General features: G+C 42.3%; 1 protein-coding gene across 1 annotated transcript; it reads left to right on the top strand.

Moving 5' to 3' along the window:
• Window positions 1–6: 6 nt before the first annotated feature.
• On the top strand, window positions 7–16,016 carry GDPD1 (glycerophosphodiester phosphodiesterase domain containing 1). The gene is made up of 10 exons (XM_005424402.2): window positions 7–163; window positions 4,394–4,436; window positions 7,730–7,865; window positions 8,439–8,484; window positions 9,019–9,137; window positions 9,968–10,057; window positions 10,772–10,905; window positions 11,391–11,450; window positions 12,199–12,250; window positions 12,784–16,016. Exons 1-10 carry the CDS (start codon window positions 28–30, stop codon window positions 12,904–12,906), a joined length of 939 nt encoding a protein of 312 aa, XP_005424459.1. The 5' UTR covers window positions 7–27; the 3' UTR covers window positions 12,907–16,016.
• The last annotated feature ends 9 nt before the right edge of the window (window positions 16,017–16,025 follow it).

Genomic DNA, 16,025 nt, shown 5'->3' with positions numbered 1-16,025 from the left:
GCCGGGGCAGCCGGTGACAGGTGCAGGATGTCGGCCACGCTCTACGTGCTCTCCACGCTGGGTGGATACGTCCTCACCTCCGCGCTTCTCCTCAAGTGCCCGGGGCTGCTCCACCGGCCCAAGCGGCAGCGCTTTCGCTGCCGGCACATCTCGCACCGCGGCGGTGAGTGAGGGGGTGTGGGGATGGAGGGGAGGGGATGCGGGAGCCTGTCTGCTCTCTGCCGCTCCTGAGGGACGGTCCCCGCCCGGCTCTCGGGGCTCCGCGGCCCGCGGGCGATGCTCCCTCACGACCCCGGGGCGCTGCTCGGGCCCCCGGGCGCGGGAGGCTCGTGAGGGACTGCGCGGTGTCCGTGCCTTGCAGCGGGCTCCCTTTAAACCTTCCTCCCTCAGCCTAATTTTAGGTGCCACCTGCTGACCAGTGCCTCGGTTCAGCGCGGAATTAATCTCTGAAGTCCAACCGTACCAGTCGAAAATCAGCTGCTTTTTTTTCCCTATTTTTTCCTTTTTATTTTATGGGGCGTGATGTTTTCCCTCTCGAACACATCTTTTTTTTTTTTTTTTCTTCTGACGATTCTGTATCCTGGTATTTCTCTCCCCAACCAGATGGGCGTCTGGCTGTTGCTTAGGTCAGGTACAAGAGAGCAATTTTCTTGCCTCTGCCCTCCAGTTTGCTTTGCTTTCTGCTTTCAGGGGAAGCAGAATTTGCTGTGACTCTGTTCTTGTTCCCCTCGCTGTTGCAGGCAGACAGCGAATGGCTCAGTGCCCTGGTAAAACCCTCTTGCCTTTAAAAATCAGGCATGTTGATTCCGTCTAAAATAGGCTTTTAAGTTTCTCCCACCTATTCCAAAGCATTGGGAGGGGAAAATGCAGTAAGGTGTGTCTTCCTCTTGTGTAGAGATCAGCTCTGTGCTCTTCCCTGCTGCCTCACCTAATTTTTGAAAATAGGTAGTTTGCTAGTAAATATTTGTCGATATTTTGTGTGATAGATGTCTGGTGCTGAGTTTAAACAGTTTTCAATATCAAACTTAGTGCCAGTTTATGCAGGGGTTGGTCACAGTTTTAGCCAGTGGTCCTTAACAAATGCTGCTGCCTTGAATTATCAAAATATAAAAACTGGAGCTGATCTCGTAATTATTTTATTCCTGGCGCTTCTTTCATTTACTTTATTTGGCAGTTGAAGTTTCTTTGTAACTATATCTTTAAGTATAGCGTAAAATGTAGCTCTTTGTGTGGACTATCTATATTATCTGTTACTTGGTATTTATATTTTTCCTTCAGCGAAGGAAAGGTTCTTAATTTTAAGGGTTTCCTAGTTTTTTGTTGTGTGGGGTTTTTTTTTGTTAGCCGTTAAAAACTTGCAGGCGACTTTGTTGGAACTTGGAATGATCCCCTTAATCTCCTCTTCTCACTCCTTTGCAAGCACCTTCGTTAAGATACACAGCCCCAAGCCTGGAATGCGAGGGCTTGGGCCGGTTGCTCTGAGCTCCATCGGGACTGCAGGAAAGCCTCGCTCAAGGCAGGATTATTCCTCAGGCATTCAAAGTCCACGGTCTGCGAATTGTTCCTGTGAAATCCACCTGAGGCAGGAGGGCAGCCCTGGACGTCGCAGCAGCTTTTTGCCCATCTGAGGCTGAAGATCACTCGTGCTTTGCTGTGCTTGGTGTTTACCCTGTAACATAAATTCCTGCGGGACTCGAGTTCTCGGCTTTAGTCACGCTGTAGCTTTAGACTCCGTGTCAGGTTTCCTATTGCATTACTCCAATTAGCTTAACTTGTTTGGCTTTTTCCTCTCTGGGATGAAACCTTGTACAGTCAAGTTTCTTAAGTCTGAGGGGCTTGATTTATCTTGCTTTTTCATTCAAGAATTTTGTCACCTCATTTTGTAGAATCGTCCCTGAATTATTTCTTCACGTCTGTGTAATTTTAAAATTGGTCATTTCTGAGAGCAGTTATTGAGTCTTGATATTCTGTGCTGGAGTCCTCTGTCAATGCCAGCAGGGTTGCAGGGTCTCAGAGAGAGGGTAGCATGATGATTTTTACACAGAATAATTCAGATTGGAAGGGACCTCTGGGGATCACATCTGACCAGAGCAGGTTAACCAGGACCTGATCCAATTAGGTTTTGAATACATCCAGGGATGGAGCCTCCACAATCTCTCCAGGGAGCCTGTTCCAAAGTTTGCTCGCTCTTGCAACAAAAAAGGGGTTTTTTTCTTACATTTATAAACTGAATTTCCTGTATTTAAACCTGTTCCCATTCCTCTTGTCCTTTCTCTGGGCACCACCAAGAAGAGTTTGGCTGAGTCTTTATTCCCTCCCATCCAGTATTTACACCTGTAGGGTCCTCCCCAGCCTCTGCTCTCCAGACAAAACAATTCCAGCACCCTCAGCCTCTCATCCCTTAATTTTCACAGCCCTTCCTTGCTCTTACTCTGGTAGATCCAGGTCAGTCTTGTGCTCTGGAGCCCAGAACTGGACGTGGTGCTCCAGGTGTGGTTTCACCAATGCTGAGCAAAGGGGAACAATCACCTCCCCTGACCTGCTGGCCCCAAAACCTCCTTGAGGGTCACCTCCTTGAGGCAGTGCTGGGTGTTGGCTCCCTCTTGGCCAGGGTGGTGCTTGCAGGGTGGGAATGTGCCCTCCTGATGTCTGGATGTGCCAGTTTTGGCTGGGGAAGGTCTGTTCCTCACAGGGAATGAGCCCATGAAGCTGGAGGGATGTTTGAGGAAGTGTCAGAAGCCCTTTGGTCAGCCCAGCCTTCTCACTTTTCTGGGAGAAAATTACTTTTATCCAATAACTTGTGTAGTTCCCTTTTCTGCATGTGGTTGCTGATTTAGAATTCCTCTTTCAGCTGATCTCTCCACTTTGTTCCTCATTTCCCTGAAATGCTACAAGTCAGGCATTTGACTCACCACCCCTGACATGTCACCATCCCTGGCCCTTGACCACCTCCCTGCCATGTGATTTGTCACATCAGCCACTTAAAACTTTTATCTTTGGAACTTTCTGCCCAGGAATGTCAGGGTACTCTTGCTTTGCTCACAAATTGAAGACTTGACTCAGGTGTTTTGGCCCTTCCCTCACCGTTCAGGATGCATGGGCAGCTGATAAGTTATCTAAAAACCTCAATAATTATTGCAGTTAATTTGTAACTGATCAGCCAGGCCCTGTGCAGGGGATTCCCATTTGTTAGGCAATCACCAGCTGGGTACCATGAGGTTCTCCTGCCCTCCTTTGTCCCTTGGTTCACTTTTGCTGCTCAGCCAACTCCCAATTCTGCAATCAAATCCCATAAAATGTTGGTGAATGTCTGATCACAGGGGCTGCTGTGGACTCAGCAGATTGTTTTACATTAAACCCTGCAGATTTTTGTTATCATGGTTCTAAATTAAGTCTTCCATTTTGTATATCTGCCTGAGAACAACAATTTTAAATTGGTGGTTGTGCATTGCTTTAATTAAGTAACTGAACACAGGTTTAGGTAAGTATGTCCTGGTGAGGCCTTGTTAATAGGCAAGGCCTTAATTGGAGCTCTTATAATTGCTGTTTACAAAGTCTGTCATTCATTACTGGCAGAGAGCAGTTGAAATTTGCATAGATATCTTCATCAGCACGTGTATCCTCCTGAGGTTGTTTTGTTTTCCAGTCTATAATATTGCCTGTTTTCTGTGGTACAACCTCAGGAAAAGGTTGAAAAAGGCACAACCTTTTCCAGTCCCTAATCAGGCTGATTTTCAAAGATTTTTATTCAGAGATTGCTGGCTTAGGACTTGCAGAGTTTAATCCTGCCTGAGAGAAAATTAAATTTGCTTGTCCTTTCATTTCTTAACTGAATGGATGTGTGTTTGATTCCTTGTGTGTGAGACCTCCCTTCTCCTGCAGCACAAACCCTTATTGACAGATCTGTGCTGTTTGGGGAATATCCCTGCACTGAACAAAGAGGTTGTCACCTATTTCACCCCAGCTGGGTTTTACATTTAGGAGGTGTCAGCTTTAGAATGGCTTGGGTGCTTTAATTCATAGCTTTTTTGTTAATTTTTTTCTCTTGTTACTCTTCCCACCAACTCTCAGCTACATTTTTGCATGTACTTTCCCTATGCCTGTGGGGCTTATTGTCCTAGCTAAATACCTCTGGTAAGACAAAGACTTTGGTTTGAATATTCTAAGAGTTACACAAATCCAAGATAAGTTCTTTTTAAAAATAATTTTACCTGAAGAAGGTTGTGTCTCTCCAGCACATTGGTGGCAACAGAGATTTCTGGTTCATGAGGATTTCATCCTCATTTCTCAAAATGTGTATATTTTTAAACCTGCTAGTTTTTAATTCTATTTTCAGTGGGATTGAGGGGAGGAAAAGGATTTTGTGTAAGTTTTATTTTTGTTGTTTCTGTAGGTGCTGGAGAGAACCTGGAGAACACAATGGCAGCCTTTCACCAGTGAGTACAGAAGGATGAAAATATCTAAATTAGGTGTTCTCAGTGTCTTTAGTGAGTGAAGCGACCAAGGGAGGTGGGAATTCTTCAGTTCTTTGGGGTCACTGTGTGTCCTGTTTCTGAAAGGCAGCTCTCCTCTGGATAACTCCTGTGGATTGCCAAACATCCACTCCAGTTTCACCAGAAGGAGTTGGGATACCACAAATTGTGGTCTGTGCTCAGTAACAAATGGAAACAACCCCTGAGGCCCGAGCTGTGCTAGCCAGCAAACAATGCTGTGCCTGGTGGTGATTACTTCTATTAATTAATTAATGACTATAAAGCAGAAAATGCTGCTGTTTATGTTTTTTCCCTGCTCTCACACGCTGCAGTCACGCAATGTGTGAAAGCCTCTTACTCAGGGCTTTAAATGGGGCTGGGACCAGAAAGCCTTTTAAGCCTCCAGCATTGAAGTAGTGAATTTTAACAAGGTTCTCAAAGGCATTTGAAGAAGAAGCATATCTAAAACTCCAGCTGCTGCTGAGAAGGGACCACATTATGTGGGCTCCTCTTTGTTTTGTTTGGGGTTTCTCTAATTTGCTTTGTGCTAAGGAGCCTCATCAGTTTGCTGTTTCCCTGCAGCCTGAGGGGTGCCAGCTTTCCCAACCAAAGAAAAGAAAGTACTGCACTCTTTTCTATCTCCATGGAAGCTCAGCATAGTTTTGTGGGGCTTTTTGTTTGGGTTTTTTTTTCCTGCTGGCCTGCCTTTTTTCAAGTCTGCTACCAGACTTTCTGAAAGTGCTTCTTCATTTTTTTTTTTAACCATTTCTTAATTCTCATTTCATATCATACAAACTCATTCTGTACATGAAGGGCTCTTGCAATGGAAGTTACTCCATAATCTATTTTTATTTTATTCCTAGAAATAATCAGTAATACTTAGAGTAAGGACTGTGCTGGGGGTAACACATTTTGTGATAATGTTTTTCTGTCTCTCTTCTGCCCATTTTAATTATTTTACAGCTGTGGTGGGTCAAATACATTGAGGTCCAGATTTTGAACCTACAACAGCTGCCAACAGCAAAGTTCATCTGAGTAAATAGAGCCAGGGTAGCTCTGCAGGAAGCAGAGCAATTTCCTCCTGTTAGGAGTGGAAACTCTTCTGGCTCCTTTTGGGAAGGGATAAAGGCTTTGTCCATCCCATTTGCTCATTCCCATCTTCACAAGTAAAGGAATGGGGTAGAAAATCAGTGATCTGCCTGGTGCAGAACGGTCAGGATCGGCTCAAAGAGCTGACAGGAGCTGATCAATTTATAATCCATCAGATTCTGTGTGAAGCCAGACAGGGTGTGTCTGCAGGAACTGTTCTTGCAGGTTTGCACAAGCAGGAATATTAGCCTGTTGCTGTAGTTGAATCCAGAAGTGAATGTTTGCATGGGGGGAGGAAACTTTTATTGGCAATTTCAGTTTCTATACTGTTTAATTCACAAATATTCTGGAAGGAAATGAGAAGCTTTTTGTACCTAAGACAATATTTTTTAATTTTGTTTTATTGGGTAAGATGCATAATAGATGGGGGGGCTATAATCTTATTCTACCATATTTAAATGCTTCTGTGGTGGTTTTAGATTATAAAACAACAGATTTTAAGCAGGAGCACTCTCACCCTAATTTACAAATGTGAGCCTACCTCACAGCTTGAGTTCTGGAGCAGTTGGATCTGAATCCACAATGATGTTCTGAATCTGGAGCCTTCTCTGGAGCAGTGTGAATTTGACAGAACAAACTGATTTCCAGCTGGGACAGCTCAGCACTTGAGGAAGCTTATTTAGCACTGAGCTGCTTGTAAAGGCCTGGCAAAGCCTCAAATCTGTTAACAAGGAAAGTTGTTGTTCTCCCCTTTCCATGCAGCATCAGCCCTGACTTTCTTAAGCAAGAAATATTGCTGATAAAATCTGCTGGTGAAATGATAAAACATGGGAACATCTACAGATTTGGCAAATCTCCTGCAGCAGATTTGGAGTTGCTTTCCCTCAGGAGGAAAAAATCACCCAGTACAGCCTGTGATTCTTCCATATGTAACAGGATTTTGTTCCTCTTCTAGTTCTTAATTAGCAGCACTGGCAAACAGTTCACAAATTGGCTTTAATTTGACAACCCTCCTTGGTCATTTTCCCAGCTGGACCAGGAATTGTGTTAAACACTTTGGGGAGTATGTTCTGATTTATTTTTCTGGTTTATTACTCCATTAGTGGATGTTCACGGGCTGTGTTCAGCAGCCAACAAAGCCCATAAGGAAAAGGCTGGTACTGAATTTACAGAGCTTTGGCTCTCAGGTAGGCACAGCTCACAGGTGGTGTGGGTTTGCTCAGAGGTGGATAAAAAGGTTTTGGAGGAAGAGTTCAGACTTTTATCTGTCTGCTGGAATGACACCTCTTTTCTAGTTAAATGAGCAATTCACTGCTCGTTGGAGCTTTTTTTTTTTTCTGTTCTGGTGTGAGGTTTCTTGTTCTTATATCCATCAATATCATTATTTTCTGCTTTCTTTACTCCTCCTATGAACCAAACTAATACGGAGTGGATTTGGGATTGGATTAGAGTTTTTCAAAGCAGTGGCTTGGAACAAGAATAGTTATTTTGCTTAGAAAACTATGACTGGATATTTAAGGTTTATTTACTCTTTAATTGAAATTAAAACCTTTTCATTAAAACAATAGTTTCAGGTTGTTTTGCTACCCAATAAAACAGCCAAAAGCCCTAAAGTCCCACTGCTAATTTCCTGATCCATCCCTTCCTGATTAATGTAAGTAAAGTAAAAAAAAAAAAACCCAAAACACACCAGCTTTCACACCCCTGTCATTTGTTGTTTCTAACCACAAATTTAATTTCTTTTTTCAAAACCTCACTTCCTGCAGTGGGCAGATGTGCTGCTGCTCATAAACACCCCACTCCAAATCCTGACCCAATCCTTTAGGAGCAGGTTTCTCAATCCTGGGCTGGAAGGCTGCAATCCACAGGTGAGCTTCCCAAATCCTATGGGAGACAGAGCCAAAAATCCCATCTGTGCTTCAAGAGATGTTGTTTATTCTTGCATCAGCTTCCCACTGCAGCAGAGATTGTGAGGATTCCTGTTTGCTCCTTGCTTTGCAGCAGGATTGTGAGGATTCCTGTTTGCTCCTTGCTTTGCAGCAGGATTGTGATGATTCCTTGCACCATTAAAGCATCCAAAGCCTTTCCAGTGGGGTTGGTTTGTGGAATGTTTTTGGTTTGGAGCTGCACAAAGCACCTGAGTGGTTCAGGGCAGCCTTTCCTTGCAGTGCTGTTAATTTGGGGACAGACATGTTGGAGCTGGATTGTCACCTGACAAAAGATGAGCAAGTGGTTGTGTCCCATGATGAGAACCTGAAGAGATCAACAGGAGTTGATGTCAACATATCTGACCTCAAATACTCGGTGAGTTGAGGAGAAAATGGGCTGGGGGGGTGTTAAAAATGCATCTGTGGGGTGGGCAGGGGGCTCTGTGTGTGCCTGGTGCCCAAAACCAAAGGGAGGATTCACCTCAATATTAAACCCAAACAAAAACCCACCCCAACCTAAACCCCCCTCCCTGAACTCCCTGTGCAGCCAGGAGATCACACCTGGCACATTCCACAGGGGGATTTACTGCTCCAGGATCAGCTTGGGTGAATGGCTCTGGAGCTGGGATGTTTTGTCACACTGATGGCAGAGTGATAAAAGCTCTTCCTGGTGTGACCAGTTTTTTAGTGGGAAAATTGGGTGATGAACCCTCCATGTCTCAACAGTGGAATTTTCAGAATTCTCAGACATCTGGGAAAGTTTTGCTTTGTTCCATTACAGGTGACACAAATCTAAGAATGCCAAATAGTTCAATTAATACTGAAAGTGGTGCTACTAAATCAGTTTTTTGGATGAGGAGATAAGTGGCTTGGAATTATGATTTTTTTTGGTATTTTTGGAGGAGGATCATGATTTTGAATTGATGTGCCATTCCTCTTTATTTTTAAGGAACTTCCACCCTATCTCTGCAAGTTGGATGTCACCTTTCAGAAAGGTGAGATGTTTGTCTCTTGCTGTTTCAATTTTCCATTTGGCAAAGGGAATAGAAAAGTGCATTTTCTTCTCTCAATGTCATGACAAAAGAAGTTTCAAAAGAAAAATACAGCCCTGGCTGTAGAAACCAGTGCAGTAGTTACTGTAGGTATGGCTTGGAGTTCAGAAGGAAATTTTGATCTCATTTGGTCTTTTTCACATTAATCTCATTGCATTTGGTGTGTGGTAACTGAGCCTGTGTTTGCTATTTCAGGATTTTAATGTTGCCTGCACTCCTACTGTTGCTAAATAATGAGTGAATTTCATGAAGTTAAAACCTGAATGTGCAACATGCTCAGGGCATTTTCATTATGGAAATGAGCTTGTCATAGTTAATTACAGCTGAATGAAGTCATTTTTTGTTTAAAAACGTGATTATCCTTGGAACTTTATTAAAAGTATAAAGTTTGAAGGTAATGAGTGCTCTGATATTTCTGCTTTAATCTGTGGTTTGTTAAAAGTGGCCAGAGCAGTGAGAAGTTTCTTGTTTCCCCAGAAAGTCAGTGTGAGGGGACAGACAACCGAATCCCACTGCTGCAAGAGGTGTTTGAGGCATTTCCAGAGATTCCTGTCAACATTGACATCAAAATGAACAACGATGTGTTGATCAGAAAGGTACATGGGACCTGCTGAGCTGACAGTGGGGGCAGGGCAATGCTGCTGATATTCCAGAGGTTTTTTGGAATTCTGGCAGCCTGTGATAGCAAGGTCTGAGTTCTTGGACTGCTTCACCCTTCACGTGTTGGGTCCTGCTCCCTGAGTGAGGTAATACAGGAGACAGAGAAGGGATCTTGTGCAAGATATTCTGTGAAAGTTCTTTAGGACCCTTCATCTGGAAGAGAAATTGCTCCAGCACTGCTGGAGACATATTTGGTTTGTACCTCATGGGAAGGGTCTTCTTAGGGACTGTTGCTCCCCAAAACAGCATAAAAAATGATGTTATTGTGTAGACAGTGATATGTCAACATATCTGACCTCAAATACTCATTGAGTCGAGGAGAGAAAATGGGCTGGGGGGTGTTGAAAAGTGCATTTGTGGGGTGGGCAGGGGGCTCTGAGTGTGCCTGGTGCCCAAAACCAAAGGGGAGGATTCACCTCAATACAAAACCCAAACAAAAAACCCACCCCTAACCTGAAAGTCCCTGTGTAGATAGTAAGAAAGTAGAAAACAACCTGTGTAGATGTGTTTAACACAGAGGGAAATCTTTCCAGAAAATATTATTTTGTCATTTAGATTCCTTGAATTCTTTAGGGTTTTTTGTAGCTATAATCTGTTGTCCTGAACCTGTTTATTTCCCATCAAAGCATCCCAACCACCTCATGATGGGGAAAAAGTAAAAAACTCTTTCCTGTACTGATTTCCAAAGCAAGCAGAGTTTCAGTTCAATAATGCTGCACTTAATTTCCAGTGGCTCCAGGTGAGAGTTGTGCTTTCTGTGCTGCAGGTCTCGGAGCTGGTGAGTCAGTACAAGAGAGAGCACCTGACTGTGTGGGGCAATGTCAATTATGAGATTGTATGCAAGTGTTTCAAGGAGGTAAGGCTGAGTCCAGCTAAGCTTTGGTACTGTGTGCTCACAAATCCTACAGAAATGCACCCTGCAAATCAAGATTTAACCAGCTAAGCCAGCCTTCTACTCGTGGTGAGAAATTCTGTGCTCAGATTGTACTGCTAAAATAAGACAAGCACAGATAACACTCCTCTACCCTGCCATAAAATACTTGAGGAATTAAGCTTAGTCATGTTTTATTCTTGTTTTATGAAATATAGGGCATTGCAATTTTATGCCAGGAGTTCTTAGAAGCCTGCTTTGCACATCGTTCATCTGATAAAAAGCAATTTTCCCAAGGACTGCTGATTGTCTGTTTCTTTGCATGAAAAGAATGGATGTGGCCACTAGTGGACACAGTTGCATCAGCACAAAGCTGTTCTTTCACAGCTATAATTCTCCTCCTTCTGCTGAGGAATTTTACAATTTTAGAATTAAATTAAAATTGTGCTTAGTCCAAGGGAGTTATGCCCCTGAGTGAAATCCACCTTGTTGATAGTTCACTCTAGTTGATTATTTCAATTTATCTGTGCAGGACAACACCCCATTTCCTACCTGAACAGCAGTTAAATTTATTCACATAAAGCAGCTTAATCTCAGGTGTGATTGCTGAACTTCAGACATGCATTGATGAGCAAATTGAATTGCAACAGAGTCAAAGTCTACCAAGATAACTGAGACTCTCTTTCCTGGCTCCTGCAGAACTCTGACATTGCCACCATCTTCTGTGCCCAGCGTGTCCTCCTGCTCCTTGGCCTGTTCTACACTGGGCTGCTGCCCTTTGTTCCCTTCAAGGAGGAATTCTTTGAGATTCCCATGCCTTCCATCATCCTCAAGTGAGTTACAGCCCACTGCTGCCCCAGTGTAAAGCAGGTGATCCCTGATGCCTCCCTGAGCTGCTTTTTTGGGCTGAGGTTCCTTTTCTGTTGGTTTAGGCGCTTTTGGATATTGCTGGGAGAATTCTGTGCACAGTAATACACAGCAGTTCTGTACTTACAATACATTCTTGCTCTTTTCTCCTCTTTTCTTGAGAACAAATTTGTCTGATAGGGCCAAGAGACAAGCCAGCAGTAGAGTGGAAATGAGATTTCACAATCTTTCTCATTCTTCACTCAAAATGCTGCAGAATTCTCACCTCTGCTGCTTCTCTTAAATGTAGCTCATTTCTCTTGTATAACCCAATTCTTTGTCACTGTCTTGAGCAGTGAAATTGCTGCTCTAATTTGAGCAAGATTAATTCTTTATGTTCCTTTTGCTGGAATATCTCAACTAAGATTTTAATCTGTGCTCTGGTAATTTTTGGTTTCCTCTTCCTCAACAGGCTGAAAGAACCAGAGAAGATGTCAAAAAGCCAGAGATTTGTTATCTGGCTGGCTGACACGTAAGATTTTTGTCTGATTAAGTTTTTATTTATATTTTGCCTTTATATGAACACTTGGCTCAACTAAGATTAGCTATTGCTGTATCTATGCATTAGACATTTTCAGTTCCTTCCAGCTTTTTGTCAGTGCAGGATAAATCAGATTCAAATCTTATGTCGGTGTGCTCTATGCTTTTATTTTCCATACACTGAAGCTTTCTAAGGTGCAGTAACAGTGGGAATTATTCCAATTGTGTCTGTTAAGCTCCTGTCCTTAATTGTGCTCAGCTAATTAACATGCAGTTAGATGCAGAATGCAGATTTTGTGGTTGTGACTGTTTCATAATTGTTGTCAGAGGAGAGCCATTGTTTGCCTTACAAGGAACACTTTGCATTTCAAGAATACCTGTGCTTCAGAGGGGATTTAGTCACAGGTTTTCAGTGACTGCAGTGTCTCCTGGCTCTGACATCTGTTAGTTTAGTTTCTCCAGAAACTTTCATGTCTTTTGGTGGGAAGGATAAAACCTCTCCTGAAAGCAGAATGGTTCATCAGACAAGGTTGTAAGGTCCCTGCAGGGTGAAGGATTCTCTGCTGGATTTGATCTTCAGCAGAGCTGATACTTGAATTCCTTGAACAATTTCTAGAATTGGATTTTTCTTGTGGAAAACTCTACACACTGTCTGGGAACTTCATTGCAGGTCATCAACAGACACTGAAAATTCCATATGTACTTGGAAGTTGTTAATTAATTTTCCTCTCCTTTCTCAGGCTGCTGATGAGGAAGGCACTGTTTGATCACCTCACAGCTCGGGGCATCCAGGTACATGGGAAAAGCTGAAGTGAAAATTCAAACCAGACACAGCCTTGAAAGAGGTTCCTGTTCCCCCCAGCAAATTCTTTGTGTCTCTGGGATCAGGAGTTGCTGTTTAGTTCCTGAGCAAAAGCTGCTGCTGTTATATTTGCTGTGCTCTGGTTACAAAGGAAGATTTGTATACCTGGGGGAAAAAAAGAGTTTTTCATTTAAATCCCTTGAAGTTTAGGGGTTTTTTTTTCCCCCACTTCAAAATTAAGCTTATAAAATCTGCAAAGCAGTTATCTGATGTGGGGTTTTCACAAAATAATACTGACCTTTAGAAGGATACAAAGTCTCAGATAGTGGAATTTGATTCACCATTTAAAAATATCCCTTTTGGAAGGTGAGGGGGCAAAGTCCAGCATCACAGTGTAATCATTTCTCATTTTAAATATGCAGCAACATCTCTCTCAGATCAAACAATTTAGGTTAAAAGTCACTTTTTTAAAAGAAAATTGGTATTTCCTGTAATAACTTGGTTGTTGTATCCCATTTCACAGGTGTACATTTGGGTACTGAATGAAGAACAAGAATACAAGAGAGCATTTGATCTTGGAGCTACTGGAGTGATGACAGACTATCCAACAAAACTGAAGGAGTTCTTACATAATTACCCAGCATGAAGGAAGAAAACTGAGAAAGCCCTTCCAGAACAGATTGTGAGCCAAGGATTTTCCTCACTAAAAAAATAATTGGGGGCAGCATGCACAGATCATTTTCGTTGGCAAGATGTAACTGATGATCTGTTACCTTGTTGTCAAATCACTACCTAATGTCAAGGTTGTCTATTTATTTTAAACTTTAATGACATAGTTTACATTTGTAAATAGCTCATTTAGTAACAGCACACTTCACAAATGATGATGATTAGGAAGAGAGTTGCCTGATAAGGTACCTGTAGATAATAAGCATAATTTTACCTGTCACAAGTGTTCCTAAGCAGCTGTCCAGACATGTCAGTTATTCCAGTTATATTCTAGTGAGCAGAAACTGAAGAATTTCTGAAAGTGTAGCCTGTGTGTTTGCATTTCTTGTGTTGCTTTTAGATTTCAGGTAACTTCTAGAGAAAAAAAAACAACAGATAAACAGGCACAGGAGAAACAGCAAAGCAGACTCTGTGGTTGGCCAGGTAGTGAAGTGTACTCAGTGAAGGTGGTCACTTTTAGCCAAAATTAACTTAGTACAGATTTATTCCATTACTCTCACTGACAATAATGTTGAATTGAGTTGGAACTGGATTTGGACCCTCTCTGAGGTGATGGCAACACTGTGACCTGTTGGTGCAGGTCTAAACACAGGATTTAAATCAGGATCTGGGTTTGACAGCAAGTTCCAGGGCAGGCTCCAGCTTTGCCCCTGGCTCTGGCCTGCCTCTCGTGGCAGGGGCTGATTTCCAGGATGGAAAATTGCACTTGTTACAGATTCCACTCACTTTGAAATAGCCTTTTCACCATGTCCTAAAAATCTTTTGCACATTTGTGGTTCTTGATGAACAGGATGTTGTTTTTTAGGGTGAGGGACCAAAGAAGACTTGAATTTGGTCAGAAGTTTCAGGGACAAATGAAAATGTTCCTATGAAATGAATTCACTCATAGCAGATTATGTGTATTTATAAAGGGAGGAAGTGTCAATCTAGAATGTGTACAGACTTTAGTCTTTTCTCTCCACAAAAATCCATTCAATATCCATCATGTTTATGTGCATGGATGTGGGAACAGCTGGCAAAAGCCAGGAAACCCCAGTTAGGCAGGAGGGTATTTCTGGAAGCTTCCATGCTGTTGTGTCCTTGTGAGCAGGAGTTACCCCTGTGTCAGACAGGTTGGAGCCTGCAGTGCCCTTGCTGTGCTCATGTCGTGGCTGGGCCTCCAGGGCTTTGGTTATGTGGCTTAATGACCCCCAATGTCCAGAGCTCAGGCACTGAATCATCAGATGCTCTCTCTAAACAAGAGTTTGGGTCCAGCAGTGTCTGTTTGTTTAAGGCATTTCATGTGAAAATAATAGATTTAATAATAAACACAGTAATCAGATGTGTTTTTACTGCAAGGAGCAGTGAAAAACCTGATTTTTAAGTAATTTTTTCCCCCTCGGTAGCTGAGATTTGGGAGGGTTCTCGTTGCACCCCTCTGGCTGCTGTGCCATATTTATAATTGTGGAGCATCTTTGCTGTTCCACTGCCTGTCAGGAGGCTGTGAGGATGCCAAATCCATCTGCAGGGAGAGTGTTTGTTTCTGCACCACAGTTCCTTTCTGAGGAATATGTCTGGATGAAATGGAAAAAAACTGCAGCATTTAGGATTCAAGTGAACATGTGCTGATGGGGGCAGATGAGTTAATGTTGTCCTTTTGAATATCTGCCTGGTGAAGATGACTGCAGATTCAATTTCCTCCTAATTTAATCAGCCTTGTTGCTTATTGAATGGAAGAGAGGAAAATGTAACTTCCTAACTGTTCATGGGGGGAAAAGGATGAAATTATTTATTAGGTACTAAGCTTTCTGTTTCCCTCTCAGACCAGCTCTGTCTGGTCACATAAGTGCTAATAATCAGTCAAGTCACAGCTCTGCCTGCTTTTTAGAAGCCACAGAATAGTTATAGAAAATGTTCCACATGCAGCTCAGTAAATTAAAAAAATTCCACCTTTCTGTCCTAATCTGGGTTTATTAGCAGTTTGTAGCTCCAGATAGTTTTTATGCAATGTGGGTTTTTTTAAACTCAATTTTATTGCTGTTGAATTGGTAACACATGCACCAATATTAAGATGCAGATATAATTATGGTTTTAGAAAATTCTATCAAAAACATATTAAAACTGTTTTGTTTCAGTTAGGAGGAGCTAAGTTTTAAAATGCCAGTTTTGATCTCTGACTTACTTTGTGTCAAGTTTCCCTCAACACTCAATAAATAAACAATTTTCCATTATCCTATATTGAATGATAAAACACAGGCACTACAATTACAGTTTTATATTTGATTTTAATATTTTTATTCTCTCTCTAGTAGTAGAGATGGAAATTTCTGCCTTCTAAAATTCTCAACACATTTTTCAACCCTATTTTGGTCAGAGCACCAGTGCTCTTACATCTGATGGAGCTCCTGACTGTGCTGTTTATACATTGACCTCTCCTGGATAAATCTGCTGCTCAATATCTGAAATTGGGTTGGGAGGGAAAGGGTCCAGTGCTGGAAAACCTGCTGGATTTATTCCTTCACCTCTGGGATTTAGCACAAGAGCTCAGCTTTGATCTCAAGGGACAAAAAATGTTCCATGGGTGAATCCCAGCCCCAGTGCACAGGGCCTAGGCCATGATAACTGTCTGTAACAAACACCATGGACTTGGGGTAACTCTAAAAAACAAAGATTTGTTCTATCCAATCTTGTTTGGAATATTCCAGAATCGCTGTGTGATTTTTAAACCACTTGTACAGAAAAGCTTTTGTTGAGAACTTGCACAACTGTCCAGGAGGATGTTCAGTTCATCTCTGAGATGAGATTCTTTTCAGGTACTTTTAACTTTAAATATTGTTTTAACACTGTGTTCTCAACCCTGTTGCAGACTGGTTTATGTATGAAGGATGACTGCATGTATTTCATGCACTTTTAATTTGCAGAAACTCTCATGGACCTCTCTAGCTCCAAAGCTATGCAGTGATTTCTCTTTTCATGTGAAGAAGGATTTGATGCTTTTGAAATGTGGCACATTAAAACATCTTTGCTCATAAAAGATCTAAAACTGAATGCTTGTTA

Source organism: Geospiza fortis, unplaced genomic scaffold, assembly GCF_000277835.1.
Source record: "Geospiza fortis unplaced genomic scaffold, GeoFor_1.0 scaffold538, whole genome shotgun sequence".
Lineage (NCBI taxonomy): Eukaryota > Metazoa > Chordata > Aves > Passeriformes > Thraupidae > Geospiza > Geospiza fortis.
This window is presented reverse-complemented; position numbering and strand designations above follow the sequence as displayed.

What these genes read in the sequence shown, in the direction of transcription:
- GDPD1 (XM_005424402.2), top strand. Translation starts at nt 28, where the DNA reads ATGTCGGCCACGCTCTACGTGCTCTCCACGCTGGGTGGATACGTCCTC. An exon ending in ACAATGGCAGCCTTTCACCA is followed by an intron (nt 4,437 to 7,729) that starts GTGAGTACAGAA and finishes CTTTCCTTGCAG; the next exon opens with TGCTGTTAATTTGGGGACAG. An exon ending in TCACAGCTCGGGGCATCCAG is followed by an intron (nt 12,251 to 12,783) that starts GTACATGGGAAA and finishes CCCATTTCACAG; the next exon opens with GTGTACATTTGGGTACTGAA.